Source organism: Malaclemys terrapin (assembly GCF_027887155.1).
Source record: "Malaclemys terrapin pileata isolate rMalTer1 chromosome 20 unlocalized genomic scaffold, rMalTer1.hap1 SUPER_20_unloc_1, whole genome shotgun sequence".
Classification (NCBI taxonomy): domain Eukaryota; kingdom Metazoa; phylum Chordata; order Testudines; family Emydidae; genus Malaclemys; species Malaclemys terrapin.
The window spans coordinates 1,486,483-1,505,524 of NW_026530188.1; the positions used below are offsets into that span (position 1 = coordinate 1,486,483).

General features: G+C 52.3%; 1 protein-coding gene across 2 annotated transcripts; it reads right to left on the reverse strand.

Moving 5' to 3' along the window:
* Positions 1-4,416: 4,416 nt before the first annotated feature.
* Positions 4,417-11,917, reverse strand: LOC128829415 (uncharacterized). 2 transcript variants are annotated; one of them, XM_054014820.1, is made up of 6 exons: positions 11,871-11,917; positions 11,005-11,289; positions 10,415-10,508; positions 7,811-8,127; positions 6,579-6,644; positions 4,417-4,630 (listed from the first exon to the last, which is right to left on the reverse strand). In XM_054014820.1, the coding sequence occupies exons 2-6, from the start codon at positions 11,267-11,269 to the stop codon at positions 4,602-4,604; spliced, it is 771 nt and encodes a 256-aa protein (XP_053870795.1). In that variant the 5' UTR covers positions 11,270-11,289; positions 11,871-11,917; the 3' UTR covers positions 4,417-4,601. The 2 variants fall into 2 exon arrangements, with proteins under 2 accessions (XP_053870795.1, XP_053870794.1); XM_054014819.1 differs by having other exon boundaries at positions 10,415-10,511.
* Between the last annotated feature and the right edge of the window lie 7,125 nt (positions 11,918-19,042).

Consider the following 19,042-nt stretch of genomic DNA (forward strand, 5'->3'; position numbering starts at 1 on the left):
AAGGGACCTCAGGAGGTATCTAGTCCAACCCCCTGCTCAAAGCAGGACCAATCCCCAACTAAATAATCCCAGCCAGGGCTTTGTCAAGCCGGGCCTTAAAAACCTCTAAGGAAGGAGATTCCACCACCTCCCCAGGTAACGCATTCCAGTGCTTCACCACCCTCCTAGGGAAATAGTGTTTCCTAATACAGTAACTCCTCACTTAACGTTGTAGTTCTGTTCCTGAAAAATGCGACTTTAAGCGAAACTATGTTAAGTAAATCCAATTTCCCCATAAGAATTAAAAGGCAGTATTTTATACACACACACACACACACACACAGTGCTGATGATTGTGAAGTTTGGTTGAGGTGGAGGAGTCAGAGGGTGGGATATTTCCCTTACTGCTAAATGATGAACTAGCAATTGGCTGAGCCCTCAAGGGTTAACTCTCTCCCTCTACAAGGCGGCAGGAATGGAGGGAGAGATGCGCATTTCCCCTTTAATGCACTGCCTTGTTCATCAGATCAGCTTGTTGAGACCGCAAAGCCCTGGCGTGTGTCCCCCCTGCTCTATAGAAGATGGGGTAAGCGGGGTGCAGGAGCAGTGGGGAGGGGGACACCCTGACATTAGCCCCCCCCTCTTCCTTCCCTCCCCCCTGCACAGCAAGCAGGAGTCTCGGGGAGCAGCTCCAAGGCCGAGGGCAGGAGCAGCACATGGCAATGGGGGGAGGGACAGCTGCAATTGCTAGCCTGCTGGGCAGCTGCTGCACAGGGAACTTAGGGGAGCAGGGAGCTGATAGGGGGGAGCTGATAGGGGGGCTGCCGGTCCACCCTGGTTCCAAGCCCCCACCAGCTAGCTCCACCGGGCTGCTCTTCCTGCAAGCAGTGGACAAAGCAGGCGGCTGCCAAACGACATTAGAAGGGAGCATTGCACAACTTTAAAGGAGCCTGTTCCCTAATTGCTCAGCAACATAACAACAAAACAACGTTAACCTGGACAACTTTAAGCGAGGAATTACTGTACTTTGTTACTCAGCGCACAGTAACCTGTGGAACTCCTTGCCAGGGGATGTTGTGAAGGCCAAAATTATAACTGGGTTCAGAAAAGAACTAGATCAGTTCCTGGAGGATAGGTCCATCAATGGCTATTAGCCAGCATGGGCAGGGACACAACTTCCTGCTCTGGGTGTCCCTAAAACTCTGTTTGCCAGAGGCTGGGAATGGGCGACAGGGGCTGGATCACTGGATGATTCCCTGTTCTGTTCATTCCCTCTGGGGCACCTGGCATTGGCCACTGTCAGAAGACAGGACACTGGGCTAGATGGACCCTTGGCCTGACCCAGTCTAGCTGGTTTTAGGATCTTATACAATTTACCAACACTAGAGAAATGCAGACTGGACATAAGGTCGACGATTTTAACAGAACGAGGACTTGGGAGCTGCTTCCCAAAGGACGTGGTGGAAACTTCCGCTCTTGGTGTCTTTTCCTCGGGATTGGACGTCTCCGTCTGAGCGACGCGCTAGCTCGACCACCAGATCTGGGCTGGACACTGGGAGGGCTGGGGGAGGTTTTGCGGCCTGTGCGATGGAGGACTGGGGGCTGGATGATCATTTATGGACCCTGCTGGCCTTAAAATCTGTTGATCTAATTTGCTCAGACCAGGGATTCCTTTTCCACCAATTGCGTGATAGAGACGCTCTGGGGCAGGGGGTCTCAAACTGGGGGTTGGGACCCCCCAAGGGGTCGCGAGGTTATTACATGGGGGGTTGTGAGGTTATTACATGGGGGTCGCGAGCTGTCGGCCTCCACCCCAAACCCTGCTTTGCCTCCAGCATTTATAGTGGTGTTAAATATATAAAAAGTGTTTTTAATTTATTAGGGGGGTCACACTCAGAGGGTTGCTGTGTGAAAGGGCTCCCCAGGACACAAGTTTGAGAACCACTGTTCTGGGGCTGGAGGAGGAGACCCCACATGAGGTGGATTGCGGGGTCTAATTCCGGGTGCTGGCATTATGGACTCTCCCCCAGCCCTCCCGCTAGAGACTGATGGGAGATTGAGGCTGGGTCAGGGGAGCCTCAGGGCTGCTCTATGTTACGCCCAGGGCCAGTGGGGGCATCACCCTGCTGCACTCCAGCCCCTCCAGCGTTGCTCCCCTAACACAGCCCCTGCCCCAAGCCCAGACCCACTGGGCAGTGACTGACCCACCACCTCCAGGTACCGGAGATCCTGGTGTTTCTGGTCTCCAGAGGGCCACATCTCTCCAGACCTGGGCTGGGGATCCCCAGGCTGGAGCAGCGAGCTGCGAGTGTCGTCCGGGGTGGGTGGGCCGGACATTGCCCGGGCGTGAACGCTGAGCAGGGACAGGAGGAAAGTCCAGAGGATGTTTTATCTCCAGGTTCCTAGACGCGCGCCAGGACGGACTGAGAGGTGATGTGAAATGAAACTGAAAGCCCTGGGGGAGGGGGGGGCACCCCTCTCTCCCCTCCCCCCATAGATGAAGATGAGACGTCTGTGTCTGGAAGTGACGCTCTAGCCCAACCCCCAGATGTGGCTGGATGCAGGGCTGGCTGGGTGAGGTTCTCCTTGTCACGGAGTGTGGGGGAGTCAGGGCCCTGCACCCCCACTTCCTGCGATTCACCGGGACTCTCAGCCAGCCAGTAAAATGGACGGTTTATTGGACGACAGGAACAGTCCCAAACAGAGCTTGTAGGTACAACCAGGACCCCTCAGTCAAGTCCATCTGGGGGGCAGGGAGCTTAGAACCCAGTCCTGGGGTTGCCTCCGTTTCCCCAGCCAGCTCCAAACTGAACCCCCCTCCAGCTGTCCCTCCCAGCCTCCCGCCGGCTCCTCCTCCAGCCTTTGTCCACATTCCCGGGCAAAAGGTGTCACCTGGCCCCAACCCCCCTCCTGGGTTCAGGTTACATGCTCAGGTATTGTCCCTCAAGTGAAGTCACCCCCGGATATCCCAGCACCAATGCAGACTGTCCCAGTAAAACTCCCCCGCAATCCGCCCCACTCCCTGCGCCGTCACACTCCTAGCAAGGAGGGCTGGAGCTGCAGCAGCCTGGAGAGGGCGCTAGACGCTGCGGGGTCCACACGGTCACCAAGCACTCAGGCCCCGGGTCCTCGGACCCACCCACGGGAGGCAGGTCCAAGCCCTGTCATTTTGCAGTGTGGATACAGCTCGAGCCACCGCCCTGGCTCAGGAGATCATAGAGGGAACTGACAGACACTCAGCCAGGGGTTCTCCTCACGTTATTGATCTAGATCAGGCGTCTGTGGCAGTACGTAGAAGGATGCGGCAGATTTGGGGAGGGGTAGAACTAGTCCTGGGGTATGAACTGGCGGGAGATTTTCAGGTGAGCACAGAGGGTGCCCTCTCTTCACGGCAGTCTGGGTTGATTTTCCAGTTGATTTGATCGTGTTACTTCAGGTTCTTTTCCTTTTAGATTCCTCAGCCTCAACCGAAGCCTTTGGTCCTTCTTTTGATAACACACAACATGCATCAATGGCCTGACATTGAAATGCAGCCACCTCTGGGGCAGGGCAGCTGGGAACAGCCACACATAACGCTGCCTGGGGATGGCTCGCCTGGCTCTGAGATGCAGCCACCTCTGGGGTGGGGCAGATGGAGAACATCCACACATAACACCTGACCCCATGAGTGCTGTGAACCCCGTCCATCCCCCTGGCCTCTGGGGCTATGTCTGATCTGTGCTGAGTCTTAAATCAGCTACCAGTGTCATTACATTATCCAGCCCCATATTCCCCCTCCATACACACCCATCCATCCCGGTACACACCTCTCCATCCACCCACCCACCCATCCCCCTTCCATCGCTCCCAGCATCCCCCCCAGGATCTCCATACACATCCATCCATGCCCCCACTCCTCCACCCATCTCTGCATTCCTCCATCTGTCCCACCCCACACACCTGCATCTATCTATCTATCTATCTATCTATCTATCTATCTATCTATCTATCCCCATAAACGCCTATTCACCCATCCATATACACCCCTATTTATCTATCTAGTTCTGTGTAAACTCGAAAGCTTCTCTTCAACAAAAGCCATTACCTGCCCCACCTTGTCTCTCTAATAAAAGACAGGTCAAGCCAATTTTTGTCAGCCATGTTGCTGTGTTTGAAGGGAGACAGCCTATACAGATGAACTGGTTGCGTCAGCGTAATTACAGCCTCTTTCAAAACTGTTGTTCAAAATTGGGGAAAACCCCCTGAACCCAAATCACTTAAAACTTTCTTACTTAAAAAACAAAGCATTGGTTTTTTTTATATATATATATATATAAGCTTTGGAAGCCAACAAGGGAGTGTTACAAATTTCCGTATTAAAAAGGGTGTTTCATTTGACCAACCATTTTTTTCTTTGAAAAATTCCAGCCATCTTTGGGGGTTTCTGACACCAGAGCAGCCAGGCACAACGCAAGGAGGCGCAACCGTAACGACTGTATGAATTGCTCACAGGCAGCCGTGGGAAGCAATCACCGTTTTATCTAATTCGCTAGAGGGCTCAGATCAGCACTTGCCACTGTGTCTCTCCAACTCCAGGATGCCTTCGAAGGAAGCCAGGGGCAGGATGAAGTGAAGGGAAAATCTTACATAAGGATGCAGTAGGAATCTTCGTCTAGAGAAACACAAAGTCTCCAGTTACCGTCGGGACTACATTGGTGACCACAAAGAAGATGCTGCGTGAAAACTTTCGAATGGAAACAAACCGTTTTCAGTTCCTACCAGATGGTTCCCCTGTCCTGTGATGGGCCAAACGTATTTGCAATGCAGTTTTTTACATTCAGTTTGTTTCATTGAAAAAGCTTCCATTTCAGTTAAAATAATGGGGGTCTGAGCAGTGCCTGGCATGATGAGGGGCCCTGATCTCGGTCGGGGTCTGGGCAGCGCCCAGCACCATGGGGGGCCCTGATCTCGGTCTGTCTGTCCGAGACTTTTCGAATGTGAGTGAGGGGCTGCGTGGAGGAGGCAGTGGTGGAGAAGGAGGAGGAGGACACTCGCTAATGATTTTAAAGAGGTATCATTGAATTTCATTTGTCACGGCACTTTTTTATCACAGTCACGGGGCTCGAGGCAAATAGCAGATGGTGGCTTCACACCCGGGACATTTATTCTTAGAAGCCCCGGCCAGATGGGACCCTTGTGACCTTCTAGTCTGACCCCCTGCACCACATGGGCCGGAGAAGGCCCCAAAACAATTCCTAGAGCCGATCGGTTAGAAAAACATCCCAGCTGGATTGAAAAATGGCCAGTGATGGAGACTCCACCGTGCCCCTCAGGAAACTGCCCCAATGACTCTCGCCGTTAGAAACTGACCCCTTATTCCCAGGCGGAATTGGTCTGGCTTCAACTTGCAGCCATTGGATCAGGCTCGACCTCCCGGTGCTGGACTGACGGGCCCCTTATTGAATATTTCTATTCCCTTCTAGCCTGGGATCGAGTCAGCCTTGAAACCTTCTCTGTGTCTAACCCTTGAATCAGCCCCTTGGCTCTTCTCGGACCCCCTCCCCGATCGGTCCAGCTCCTTTGGCTTCTACTGCATTTCCCGCGGCTGCTCTGTGATTTGTGATTTGAAAAAACGCCGGGGCATATCGGCAGCCCCAGTTATAACCTTCCCCCCAGTGAGCAGCTCCGAGATCTGCTGGGCGTTGCTGGCCAAACGCAGGGTGAACTCAGGGGCGGGATCACTTAGGCCTTGGCTACACTTGTGAGTTACAGCGCAATAAAGCTGCCCCGGGCGCTCCCCATGCACACTGACAAGGCATGTCGAGCGCTCTGACTCCGCAGCTAGAACGCTGCTGGTATCCACCTCGGCGAGTGGAGTAACGTTTGCTGCACCCCCGCTGGAGCGCCGCGGGGCCAGTGGGAATGAGGTGTTGCATTACTGCGCTCTGATCGGCCTCCGGAAACATCCCATAATCCCCTTAAGTCAAGTGGCCACACTTTTCTAACAGTTGCAGGAATGCGGAAATGCCCTTTCAAAGCTCCGTTTCGGAGAAGTCGGCTGCTTATCAGCTCCGAGAAAAGCAAACATTTACTGTTTGCTTTGAGTGAGTGAGACAGAGGCGGGGGGAGGGGGGTCTGAACTTACAAGACAGCCTGCTGACACACTCTCAGCCCCCCCAAAACCCACTCTCTCCCCCCACTTACACACAACACACTCCCTGTCACACCCCACCCCCCCATTTGAAAAGCACGTTGCAGTCACTTGCATGCTGGGATAGCTGCCCATAATGCACCGCTCCCAATGCCACTGCAAGTGCCGCAAAGGTGGCCAGGCCAGTGCGCTGGCAGCTGTCAGTGTGGCCGGACTGCAGCGCTTTCCCTCCTGCGCTCTCCGAAGGCGGGTTTAACTCACAGCGCTTGACATCTGCACGTGTAGCCAAGCCCTTACCGACAGCGGCTTCGCTGTCAGCTGAGGAGGCATGTCACTCCCACACTATTGCTACACCTGCTGTTACTGCGACTGGAACTGGAAAAGCCAGCGGTGCCCTAGGGGCTGCTACTAATGCTGAAAATAGTCCTCCTACAGCTCCGGCTCCTATCAGTGTAACACCTTCTCCTACCTGGCTTCTGGTTCTCTACTCCACCTTTTGGTTTTCTTCTCAGTCCATGAGAGGTCACTTGCAGGGCTGCAATAAATAAGAAGATTTTCATGAGGCCACACCGCAGAGGGGCAATTGTCAAGGCTTTGACACGAAGCGGAACGGGACCTGGTTCTCATTGCTTGGTCTCTCTGTTCAGCTCAACACCTGGAGCTGCAGGCGTCTCTCGCTCTCCAGCCGGTTTCTAACCCTTTAATCATCCTCAGGGCTCTTCTCTGCCCCCCCTTTCCCTCCCCGATCGATCGATGTCCTCCTTGAACGGTGGCCACCAGAACGGGACACAGGATCCCCGCAGCAGCCGCACCAAGGGCCAAATCCAGACAGAAAATAACGTCTCCAGTCAAAGGGCTTGTCTACACGACGCAGCTTTTAGCGACAAGGCTGTGGCGACACAAAGTCAGCGTGTGCCAACTCTCTCGGTCGCTTTCTTGTGGGCGCTTTTGCTGACAAAATACTTCCAGGGTTGTAGTGCTCTGAACATCTTCTTTTGCCTCCGAGCACAGCCCGGGGGAGGCGAACAGCGGACGGCCTACAACACTTACCAAGTTCTGGAACTTCCCCAAAGGTGCGGCTTCCTCGAGAAGCCGCCCAAGGTATCTCCGGCTGGGTAACAGCCACACTGCAACGCTGCACAGGGAATGGGAGGGCTCGCTCAGCACTGAGCTGCAGCCACCTCTGGAGGGGCGGGAAGCTGGGGAACAGCTGCACATAACGCCACATGGGCATGGCTCACCCAGCGCTGATATGCAGCCACCTCTGGGGTGTGGCAGCTGGAGAACAGCCACACAGCAACACCATACAAAAGCTCTGACCACTAGACCCCACTCCCCTCCCAGAGCTGGGGATAGAACCCACGAGTCATAAGAACGGCCAGATTGGGTCAGACCAAAGGTCTGTCTAGCCCAGGATCTGTCTGCCGACAATGGCCAATGCTGGTGCCCCAGAGGGACTGAACAGACAGGGCGATTATCGAGTGATGCATCCTATCATTCAGCCCAAGCATCTGGCAGCCAGAGATTTAGGGACACCCAGAGCATGGGTTGTGTCGCTACTGATCCTGGCTAACAGCCATCGATGGACCTGTCTCCCAGGCACGTATCTAGTTCTTTTCTGAACCCAGGAACCTTTCCCATCCCTCTTTCAAATCCAACACCCCCCTCCTCCCTCCTGTTCTCCTCCTTGGCTGCATTTACCTTGTAATTCTCCCTGGAGTTCTTTAGCAAGGTCCCTTCTCCCTATTTTTTCCAGCACCGTCGCAGTTGCCCTCAGTGCGTAAGTCCGGCCGAATTTGCCTATCAAATCCTCGACAAGGTTTTCTAGGCTGGCGTCCCTCTGGAATGTATTGGGTGCATCAAGGAAAGCATCTCCTTCCGCCACAAGCTCCTTCATGGGTGTCTTGCACAGAACATCTTTGAACTTTTCAAATTGATCTTTTCTCAGTGTCTCGAAGCTGGCAGTAAGGACCTGTCGGACAACAGCCCCCTTCACATTTGAAATGCTATTGGTCATTCTGGGGAGAAAGAGGACAGAGGGGAAAAGAAACTGAGACCTTTGGTGTCCGTCATGACTTTACTGACATAAAATACAACGTTCTGCGCTGGAACATATTCAAAGAGGACTTTCCAACTGTCCTTTCTTAACAGCAGCTGCCCAGGTTTCCCACTCCTAACTTTATCTGTGAGGCCAAAGACAGCCACGCCCAGCCCTCCGATTTGTGAGGAGCTGAATAGAAACCAAACTGGGTTTCTGGCAGGCAAAAATGAGGGCTCTGTAAGTGTGTCAGTTTCCTGGAAAGGTTCGTAAGACACAGATTGTGGAGCCCTTCCCGCCGTATTTCACCCGAGGAGATTTACGGGCAGCAGGTTTCAGACAGATAAGAGGAAACACGTCTTCACGTGAGGCACAGTCATCCCGGGAATGTTGCAAATGCCAAAAATAGATCTGGGCTCAAAGATGAAGACGTCTGACCTGATGCCTTTGTGATCCTGACCCACCTGTACGGCTTTCATTTCTCCACGTATTATCCTGATTGCCAAGACCTTGGTCCTGCTGTAACTTTAACCCAACAGTCATCTTCTGTCAATGATTTAATGCTTACGATGCCCCACAAATGTACCCAGTGAGGCGGAGACACACAAGACAAGTATCTAGTCACATGGCGCTGACAAGCTCAATGAGACAAACAAAACCAGGCGGCGTTACCGACCAGCCGGTGAGGGATACCGCCAGCATGGGAGAGGGGTGTCGGGAAAGAAGTGGGTGTTAAGAAGGGACTGGAAGGAAAAAGAGGCAACTTAGCTCAGAAGACGGCCTGGGAGTAAGCGTGACACTGAAGAGACAAAGAAGCCGTTGGGAGGGAGCAGCATAGAGATAAAACTTCCTCTGGTTTAAATGTGGACACTTATTTTGGCTTGAAGGCAGCTGCCTCGGTTTAATTTAAGTCGAGGGAAAGGGGGAGATTTTACTTTCTTCTGAAAATGGCCACTGGTCCTGAAAATGGTCAGAGACTGGATAAGACGGACGCCTGGTCTGGCCCTTCCTGTAATACCCCTTGAGTCACAGCTCAGCTCAGCGGAGACGCCTCGACTTCCGTTTTCAAAGCATGGCGGGTTACGGCGTTCCTGAGCAGGGGCCTCAGACCTGAGCAGAGAGGCCACCTCGTAGCCACAATAGAAACACAGAGAGAGAGAAACATAGAGAGACAGCGAGAGAGAGGAACAGAGAGAGAGAGAAACAGAGAGAGACAGCGAGAGAGAGGAACAGAGAGAGAGAGACAGAGAGAGGCCTCATTGCAGATCAAAGGGAAGTTCATACATCTCAAAATTTGTCACACAAATACCCTAGTCCTGCTGCTCCTAATGCTATAAGAGGAAGCATTTCTGATGTAACAGCTGCCATAAGAACGGCCGTACTGGGTCAGACCAAAGGTCCATCTAGCCCAGTATCCTGTCTACCGCCAGTGGCCAATGCCAGGTGCCCCAGAGGGAGTGAACCTAACAGGCAATGATCAAGTGATCTCTGTCCTGCCATCCATCTCCATCCTCTGACAAACAGAGACCATTCCTTACCCATCCTGACTAGTAGCCATTAATGGACTTAACCTCCATGAATGTATCTAGTTCTCTTTTAAACCCTGTTATAGTCTTGGCCTTCACAACATCCTCAGGCAAGGAGTTCCACAGGTTGACTGTGCACTGTGTGAAGAACTTCCTTTTATTTGTTTTAAACCTGCTGCCCATTAATTTCATTTGGTGGCCCCTAGTTCTTGTATTATGGGAACAAGTAAATAACTTTACCTTATTCACTTTCTCCACACCACTCATGTTTTTATAGACCTGTATCATATCCCCCCTTAGTCTCCTCTTTTCCAAGCTGAAAAGTCCTAGCCTCTTTAATCTCTCCTCATATGGGACCCGTTCCAAACCCCTAATCATTTTAGTTGCCCTTTTCTGAAATTTTTCTAATGCCAGTATATCTTTTTGGAGATGAGTAGACCACATCTGTATTCAGTATTCACGATGTGGGCGTACCATGGATTCATATAAGGGCAATAAGATATTCTCAGTCTTATTCTCTATCCATTTTTAAATGATTCCTAACATCCTGTTTGCTTTTTTGGCTGCCACTGCACCCTGCATGGATGTCTTCAGAGAACTCTCCACGATGACCCCAAGATCTCTTTCCTGATTCGTTGTAGCTAAATTAGCCCCCATCATATTGTATGTAGAGTTGGGGTTATTTTTCCCAATGTGCATTCCTACAATGATCAACCCTCCTGCAACCACACCCTGTTTTACGTTTCTTTCCTGTGCTCCTCCGCTGTGGTCTTCTTTAGCGTCTTCTCTGTGGGCTCCTTTAGCGTCTCCTTTTTTCTCTCCTGAGCTTGTTTTGCTACTTTAAATAAATAAATAAATAAATAAATAGTCTTTAAAATCATTTTCACAATGCGCATCCCAAAGATTAACCCCAGGGCTTGCTGGGCTGGTCACGTAGGGTTCGTTGATCCAGCAGAGTTCATGAAGGCGAGTAGGGGGCAGGCGTTAGACCCTAGGTCTTTGGCAGTGGCAACTACGGACAGGAATTAGGGTTGGGAACAGCTGGCAGGCGCCTACGAGGTCACTAAAAGTTTTAGTCACCTTGACCAGCTCCCCGTCGCTCAGCCTGAAGTCAAAGCGTTCCGATGTTCATACATACGTGGCTAACTTGTGCCCCCAGTTGTTAGGTGGCGTCTGGGTTTGGGTCTGGCCTGGGACATTAGGACAGATCTGGGGATGAGGGGGAAATGCTGATGGAGGCCGCAAAGGTGCGTGTCCACTGGGCTCTCAAAATCTCTTGTTAATGAGATTCATGGCCCCGCTTTGCTCCCCCCCCGCCCCATTCCCTTTACCTGGCACTTTCTTCCTGAGCTTGTCGGCGAGATCTCTCCTAGGTACGGCTTCCAGGATCTCCCTGGTTTTTTCGAGGGCATCAGAACTGCCGAAGTGGCTCAGTATCTCGTCGATGGTCTTTTCCCGGTCGGCTAATTCCAAATAGCGACAGCTTATTGTCTTGTCATCAACTCCATTCACCAGATACCATTTGAAAGCTCTGAAGTTTTCCTCACTCAGATCACTCAGGATTTCACGCAGTGTGACTTTGACATTGACCGACATGCTGCAGAGATAATGAACTCCTGAGGAACGGGGAGGAAGAACATCAAGTGGAGGATAAAGGGGGACTGTCCCCAATCACAGAAACCCCCTGGGCCCATCTAGCCCAGAATCCATCCACCCCCACCCCAGCTCAGACCTATGAGGACTTGATCCTGGTCCATCAGTACCCAGACAGGGAGGAGATTTTTGAGATACGGGGTCTCTTTAATCTCACAGACAAAGGCAGAATGAGAACAAATGGCTTGGAGCTGACACTAGCGTTGACCAAGATACGCTGGGCTGTCTATCTATCTATCTATCTATCTATCTCCATACACCTCCTCTATCCCCCCAAACACACACTTGCCCCTTCCTGCCCCACACAGCACCCCAAAAATCTGGCAACCCCCCTGCGTCGGACCTGCTCTAAACCATGTCCAGCCGGCTCCTGTCTCAAGACCACACGGCGCTCCCAGCCGTACCCCTGGCAGTCCCGGGGCAGCCACCTAGGCTGACGACCCCCATCCAGGCGTTCCCCCAGGCCACCGCTGAGTGGTGGTGCCAGCGTTCTGGCCCCTCTCTGCCACGATCCCCCTGTCCTATTGCACTCGGCGAGTTTTACCGTCACGTGGAGAAGGGACTCAGTGGAGAGGCCCCTGGGGGACGTCTGTCGAGGAATTCACTGTGGGAAATCCGCCCTGTCTTGTGTTAGGTATTAAATGGCTTTGCTGGACCCTTCTCCGATGCCTGTGAAGCCTCAGGCGGTTGGAGGGATTATACAGAATGAAACAGAAACAACCTGCGAAGATTAAGCTCTCGTGAGGGGTGTGTGCAAGCAGAGAGAAGGTGCAGGGCGGGTGCAGTTCCTGTAAAAGGCCCTGCCAGGCTGTGGGGCAGCAGCAAAGGGAGGGGACGTTGGCCTTTGGTCACCATTCCCCTGCCTGCTGCAGCAGGACTGTCTGTTACACGCCTGGAGACAGCCGGGCCGGAGCTAGACAGCCGAACATAGAGGGAGCTGACGGACACGCAGCCAGGGGCTGGCCTCACTTGATTGATCTAGATCAGGGTGGGCAAACTTTTTGGCCCGAGGGCCACATGTGGGTGGGGAAATTGCACTCAGGGCCATGAATGTAGGGCTGGGGCACAGGGTTGGGGTGCAGGGTGCCCAAAGGGGCTCAGGGCAGGGGGTTGGGGTGCAGGAGGGGTGCGGCAGGGGGTGTCATGGAGTGTGGGGGAGTCAGGGCTCTGCACCCCCACTTCCTGCAATTCACCGGGACTCTCAGCCCGCCAGGGAAACAGAAGGTTTATTAGATGACGGGAACACAGTCTAAAACAGAGCTTGTAGTTACAGAAAACAGGACCCCCTCAGTCAGGTCCATCTTGGGGGGTAGGGAGCCCAGACCGCGGTTCTGGGTCTCCCTCCATTTCCCCAGCCAGCTCCAAACTGAACCCCCACCAGCTGTCTCCCCCAGCCACACACCCCAGCTCCTCCTCCAGCCTTTGTCCAGATTCCCGGGCAGAAGGTGTCACCTGGCCCCAACCCCCTCCTGGGCTCAGGTTACCTGCTCACCCATCATCCCTCAAGTGAAGTCACCCCCTATATCCCGCCACCATCCAGCACCAATGCAGACAGTCCCAGTAAAACTCCCACGCAACACTCCCAGGTCAATGTGCCTCACTCCCTACTCCCTCACAGTGAGTCCAAGTGTATCTCTCGATAGATCAAGAAACTTGTTTTATTCTTTAATTAAAACCAATTCAGTGTTGTGGGTAACTCTATTTTAAGGTAGCAGAGTGCGGTCTATGGCAACAGACCGAACATAGCTGGCTGGTGTTTGCTAACAGGCCACTGGGATATACCTATCTCCTAGAACTGGAAGGGACCCCAAAAGGTCATCATGTCCAGCCCTCTGCCTTCACTAGGAGGACCAAATACTGATTTTTGCCCCAGATCCCTAAGTGGCCCCCTCAAGGATTGAACTCACAACCCTGGGTTTAGCAGGCCAATGCTCAAACCACTGAGCTATCCCTCCCCCCAGACATAGCAGCCTAAGGCCCATCACAAGATAAAGAAGCTCAGGGTGTGACCTATTTGTTTGTGAGGGACCCTAAGTTGCAGGGCAGAAGGTGACCCAGCCCCTCACTGGTCTGGATTGCATCCCTGGCATGGTCCCTAATGTTATATTTCGGGAGCCAGCGGAGATGGAGCTAGACAGACAGACACAGAGGGAGCTGATGGACACGGATGTTGTAGCATTTATTGTTCTGCTGTAAACCTGAAACCCACCAGAAATGGGGGCTCTTCATTGGGGAAGGGGCAGTGTTCAAACATTTAAAGGGACCCTAGCCCCTTCCCCAATTTGCGTCTCACTCTCCTGATACAGATCCAGTCACCTTCCCTCCTTCCCCCTGAGTCTATACAGGGAAACTGAACCCATCTGAAGCTAAAGATCATCAGAAACCCAGCAGCCCGAGAAGAATAGCGTAAGCAGTGTCACCAACCCTCCTGGAGTCGCCAGGAATCACGCCGTGTGATGAAACCTCCTACAATATGGCCCACCAAAATTGGCGCCCCCTACAGGTAAGCCGTTAGCAGCAGTGCAAGGCCTTGCTGCCCACTAAATTAGTGTAAGTATGTAAAGAACAGCGGCCGTAAGGCACCATTTTGCAGAACCTTTGATTGTTCTTAGTACTGTTACCTCAAGGGGAATAAGGTAACGCTTCGAAAGGGAAAACTCTAGAAATAGTGATGGGGGGGGGAATAGAAAAGGAAAACCCCTTTTCTCAGAAGGGCTCTCGACTCTCTTCTGTGTCTGTCACCGGTTAGATTAGCTGACAATAGACGCGTCCTTCCCTCCCTGTGCGGCACAGTGAAGATGAAGAGAAGACCAGGTAACATGGTACAAACAAAGGTAAGCGTATTAAGGGTAAAGGTACAGAAACAGGGTGACATAGGGGGAGAAACACGAGCCTAAACGAAACTGTGAATCTGTGACTGGTTTAGGAGCTTGAAGCTCAGGCCCACAAAACCTCCCTTGGTGTTCGAGAAAACAACAAACGCTGCCCCAATACAGGTTTCAGAGGGGTAGCTGTGTCAGTCTGTATCAGCAAAAAGAACAGCAAGTACTCCTCGTTCCTTTTACCCCAATACAGAAACCTCTCCCTGCTCTTTCTAGGCGCCGTGGGCACAATATACGGATATGAGGCCCAGGACCGTCTACTCTCTGGCGGACTGGGAGCCTTCGAGGAGGACCACTGGGGAGTCCCAACGACGGATGGACTCCGTCGCGAGCGGGGAGACCCTCTGGGATGCAGCAGGACCCTTCACAGGGAAGGTGTTTTGGCTGGGGTGGGGGATGGCGATGGTAGGCCTCTCCTCCCTCGGTCTCGCTATGGGATGGGCGGTGTTCTTCTCACTGGCTCTGGAGTGGTGGGGAGACCCGACTGCACTCGCGCTGCCGCTGGAACGGACAGCCCCGCGCCGGCGCTGAGCAAGGCCTTATATAGTCTCTATGGCGGGGGAGGGGGGGAGTCCTGAGGGAACGGAATGTTGGGGGCTGGCTCTGGCGGGAAAAGCCGGTTCTGGCCGGTTTGAGCCAGGGGAATCCAGTGTCTTAACTGTAAACAAGTCAGCCTACAAAGATGGAGTCCAAGGGTCAGAGTTCATGTACTCCAGGGGTCGGCCACCTTTCAGAAGTGGGGTGCCGAGTCTTCATTTATTCACTCTGATTTAAAGTTTCGCGTGCCAGTTATACATTTTAATGTTTTTAGAAGGTCTCTTTCTATCAGTCTATAATATAGAACTAAACTATTGTTGTATGTCAAGTAAATAAGATTTTTAGAATGTTTAAGAAGCTTCTTTTAAAATTAAATTAAAATGCAGAGCCTCCCGGATCGGTGGCCAGGACCCGGGCAGTGTGAGTGCCACTGAAAATCAGCTCGCGTGCCGCCTTTGGCACGCATGCCATAGGTTGCCTATCCCTGATATACTCCATGTTGGATTTCATTACAACCAGTGATTCCCATAACATTACCTCGTAAATACATTATTAAAACAGTTAATTGAACACATTAAACAGTACCAACATTCCTTACTTATTTATACCTAACAGTACTCTCTCCGCTGGGCGTGTTCCAATTTACCTCCATCTTTCCTGAAGTGTGGGGCACTCAGGTCTGGAGCCCTCCTCCCCGGCGCGGGACAATGCCCTCCCGCGGCTTCACATGCGACCTTCCCATTTGTACACCCGGAATGAGATTCGCCTTGTTCACAGCTGCATTGTTCTAACCCCCAGGTCCTTTCTAGCCAACTGGCCGGCCGGCTGATTTCCCATTGTGGGCTTGCACATGTGATTTGTTGTGGCGTGGTTTGAATTGGTGGCGGTGTCCATGTAGGGGACAGAGTTTTGGGATGGGTGGCTGATTGTGTCTCCCAGCCTGTCACCAACAGCTGTCAATCATAGAATCGTAGGACTGGAAGGGACCTTAAGAGGTCATCTAGTCCAGTCCCCTGCACTCAAGGTCAGACTAAGTATTATCTAGACCATCCCTGACAGGTGTTTGTCTAACCTGCTCTTAAAAATCTCCAATGACGGAGATTCCACAACCTCCCTAGGGAATTTATTCCAGTGCTTAACCACCCTGACAGTTAGAAAGTTTTTCCTAATGTCCAACCTAAACAGTCCTTGCTGCAATTTAAGCCCATTGCTTCTTGTCTTATCTTCAGAGGTTAAGAAGAACAATTTTTCTCCCTCCTCCTTGTAACAACCTTTTATGTACTTGAAAACCATTAGCATGTCCCCTTTAAGTCTTCTCTTCTTCAGACTAAACAAACCCAGTTTTTTCAATCTTCCCCCATAGCTCATGTTTTCTAGACTTTTCATCATTTTTGTTGCTCGTCTCTGGACTTTCTCCAATTTTCCACATCCTTCCTGAAATGTGGCGCCCAGAACTGGACCCAATACTCCAGCTGAGACCGTATCAGCGCGGAGCAGAGCGGAAGAATTACTCCTCGTGTCTTGCTAACAACACTCCTGCTAATACAGCCCAGAAGGATGTTTGCTTTTTTTGCAACAGCGTCACACTGTTGACCCATATTTAGCTTGTGATCCACTATGACCCTCAGGACTCCTTCCTAGGCAGTCATTGCCCATTGTGTGTGTGTGCGACTGACAGTTCCTTCCGAAGTGGGGTACTTTGCATTTGTCCTTATTGAATTTCATCCTATTTACTTCAGACCATTTCTCCAGTTTGTCCAGATCATTTTGAATTTTAATCCTCTCCTCCAAAGCACTTGCCACCCCTCCCAGCTTGGTATCATCCACAAACTTTATCAGTGTACTCTTTCAGCATTAATTGTGCGCTTGCTTTGGGCTGGAATTCCCCAAGGTTACGTCTACACTGCAATGTAAGCCCCGCTTTTGAACTCTGGCACGGCCCTAACCCCCTCTTCTGTCTACACACAAATCGCGCCAACCCAGGCTGCCATGAGGATGGAGGATCCCTGCTGAGTTAAGCCAGGAGCCAGGATTCAAGGTCTATTGCTTTGCCGTGTGGACGCGGCCCCTCTGGACGCACGCTCTGGGAGTCCGCTAAAAGTATCCCATGATCCCTCTGGACTGTTGAGTTTTCCCACGCTGCACCACGCTGCATTTTTGGGAGGACACTAGGATGTCTGGGGTGTGGGTGGTTGGGCTTGGCCCCCCGCCCTGCTGTGTGGACGCTGGGGTGCCAGGATCCAACCGTTCCTAACCCTAGGTTGCAAATGGCCCCCAAGCCCTGGGTCTGTGCTTACGTTGCAGTATAGACTGGAGCCTAAGGGAGTTGGGCACCTAACTTCATCGCAAGAGCGGGATGCTTTGATTCCCATAAAGCACAGTCTTCTTTTTTTCTCATGGACCCCTTTTGGGGCCCCCGTCCCCCATGAACTGGTCTGAGGCCGGACAATTCATCTCATGTCAGCGAAGGTCCCAACGTCACACTGCAGCGCACGCTCTGCTACACAGATGAGCATCGCCCAGAGCCGGGCAGGGTCAGAGACAGCGTCTTTAGCACTGTGGACACCTTTGCACCCCCCCCGCCTCCAATCTGTTCATTTTAGGGGTGTCTCAGGTGTCCATCACCTTGGTATCTAGGCGCCTGGATGGCCACTTGATCTGCTTTCCCTTAAGGACTTTGATTAGGCTAACGGTACGGAGCTGCAATTTGCAGCAGCATATCCATTCAGAAGGAAACTTTGCTGACGAGCGAACGAGCGGAGAGTCATTTTAATGGCTCCCGCTGGACGTCGTTAAAAAGTCTTTGCCCAGATCGCGAAGCAAAGTTTCAACTTCCAAGCGGGGCGCAGAGGGGATTGGGCAAATCCAGAGGGCTCCGCCGGCGTGGCACCAACGTGCTCCGGGAGGAATTCGGCCCAGGGCGCAAAACGCCTAGAGGCAGCCGGCGGTCATGGACGTCTCCACGGTGGCGGAGGTTAAAAACAAAACGAGTGGCAACTAAATGAGTAGCGTGGGGAGGAGAGGTCACTGGGGAACCGGGCGTTTCCAGTGGAGACAGAACAATTATTAGTTATGGAGCAACATTACCACGGAGGGTTTCAAGGGAATCCAGCCAATTCCATGTAAACAGCTGGGGCAGCAAACTCATCCACTGTGATGCATCCTGGTGTGGTCTCTTTGCTCTCACCTGCCCGTAGGCTTGGCTATGCTTGCTGGGGTCAGCTCCCCAATTTCCCCGGCCACAGGTGATGCAAGAATTGTCTTCCAAGTCCCCCGCAGGTTGTCATGCCGCAGGTTGGCGATCAGCCCTTTGAGTAGCCCCTCCGGAGCGTCCGGTCCACTGAACGGCCACAAAATTCACAGCTCAGCGGCTCCCAAAGAAATAGTCCCGTCCCGTTTACCGGTTCCCCCCTCTGATCACTACGCCGCTTAACTCACAGCACTGAGATAGGTTTATAGTGAAATCACACGTGAGTTTACTTAGCGGTGGGGGGGCAGGCATTCAAGTGACAGCACAGGATAATACCGGGGACAGGAGGTGGTCTAGAAAAATAAAACCGGAAGACGGAAAATATCATCATGACGCTGTGTAAAGTCTATGGTGCGCCCTCCCCTTGACTACTGCGGGCAGTGCCGGGCGCCCGCCAGCTCAAACAAGTTATATTAGAAGTGGGAAAGGTGCAGAGAAGGGCAACGAAAATGAGGAGGCGGCGCGAACAGCTACCATATAAGGAGAGATTAAAAAGACTGGGACTGTGTAGCTTGGAAAAGAGACGACAAACCGGGGGATGTGATCGAGGGCTATAAAACCACGAATGGTGTGGCAAAAGTGACAAGGGAAGTGTTATTTACCCCTTCACATAACACACGGACCAGGGGTCGCCCGATGAAATTAACGGGCAACAGGTTTAAAACAAACAGAAGGAAGTATTTCTTCGCACAGCGCACCGTTGACCTGTGGAACTCCTCGCCACGGGATGTTGTGAAGGCCAAAAGTAGAACTGGGTTCAAAACAGAACTGGAGAAGTCCTGGAGGGTGAGTCCATCAATATTAGCCAAGATGGTGAGGGACGCAACCCATGCGCCAGGTGTCCCTAAATCTCCAGGTGCCAGAAGCTGGGAATGGACAGGTGATGGGTCACTCAGTAATTGCCCTGCTCTGTTCATTGTCTCTGAAGCACCTGGACCCAGCCAGTGTCGGAGACAAGCTACTAGGCTAACTGGTCTCAGTATGGCCGTTCTTATGTTCCTAAAATCGCAACACGCCTTCTCGAGCCTGGATTTAATTATTCCTCTG

What these genes read in the sequence shown, in the direction of transcription:
- LOC128829415 (XM_054014819.1), bottom strand. Translation starts at nt 11,269, where the DNA reads ATGTCGGTCAATGTCAAAGTCACACTGCGTGAAATCCTGAGTGATCTG. An exon ending in GAGGAGCACAGGAAAGAAAC is followed by an intron (nt 8,128 to 10,414) that starts GTAAAACAGGGT and finishes CTTTCTCCCCAG; the next exon opens with AATGACCAATAGCATTTCAA. An exon ending in AGTAGAGAACCAGAAGCCAG is followed by an intron (nt 4,631 to 6,578) that starts GTAGGAGAAGGT and finishes GTGTTTCTCTAG; the next exon opens with ACGAAGATTCCTACTGCATC.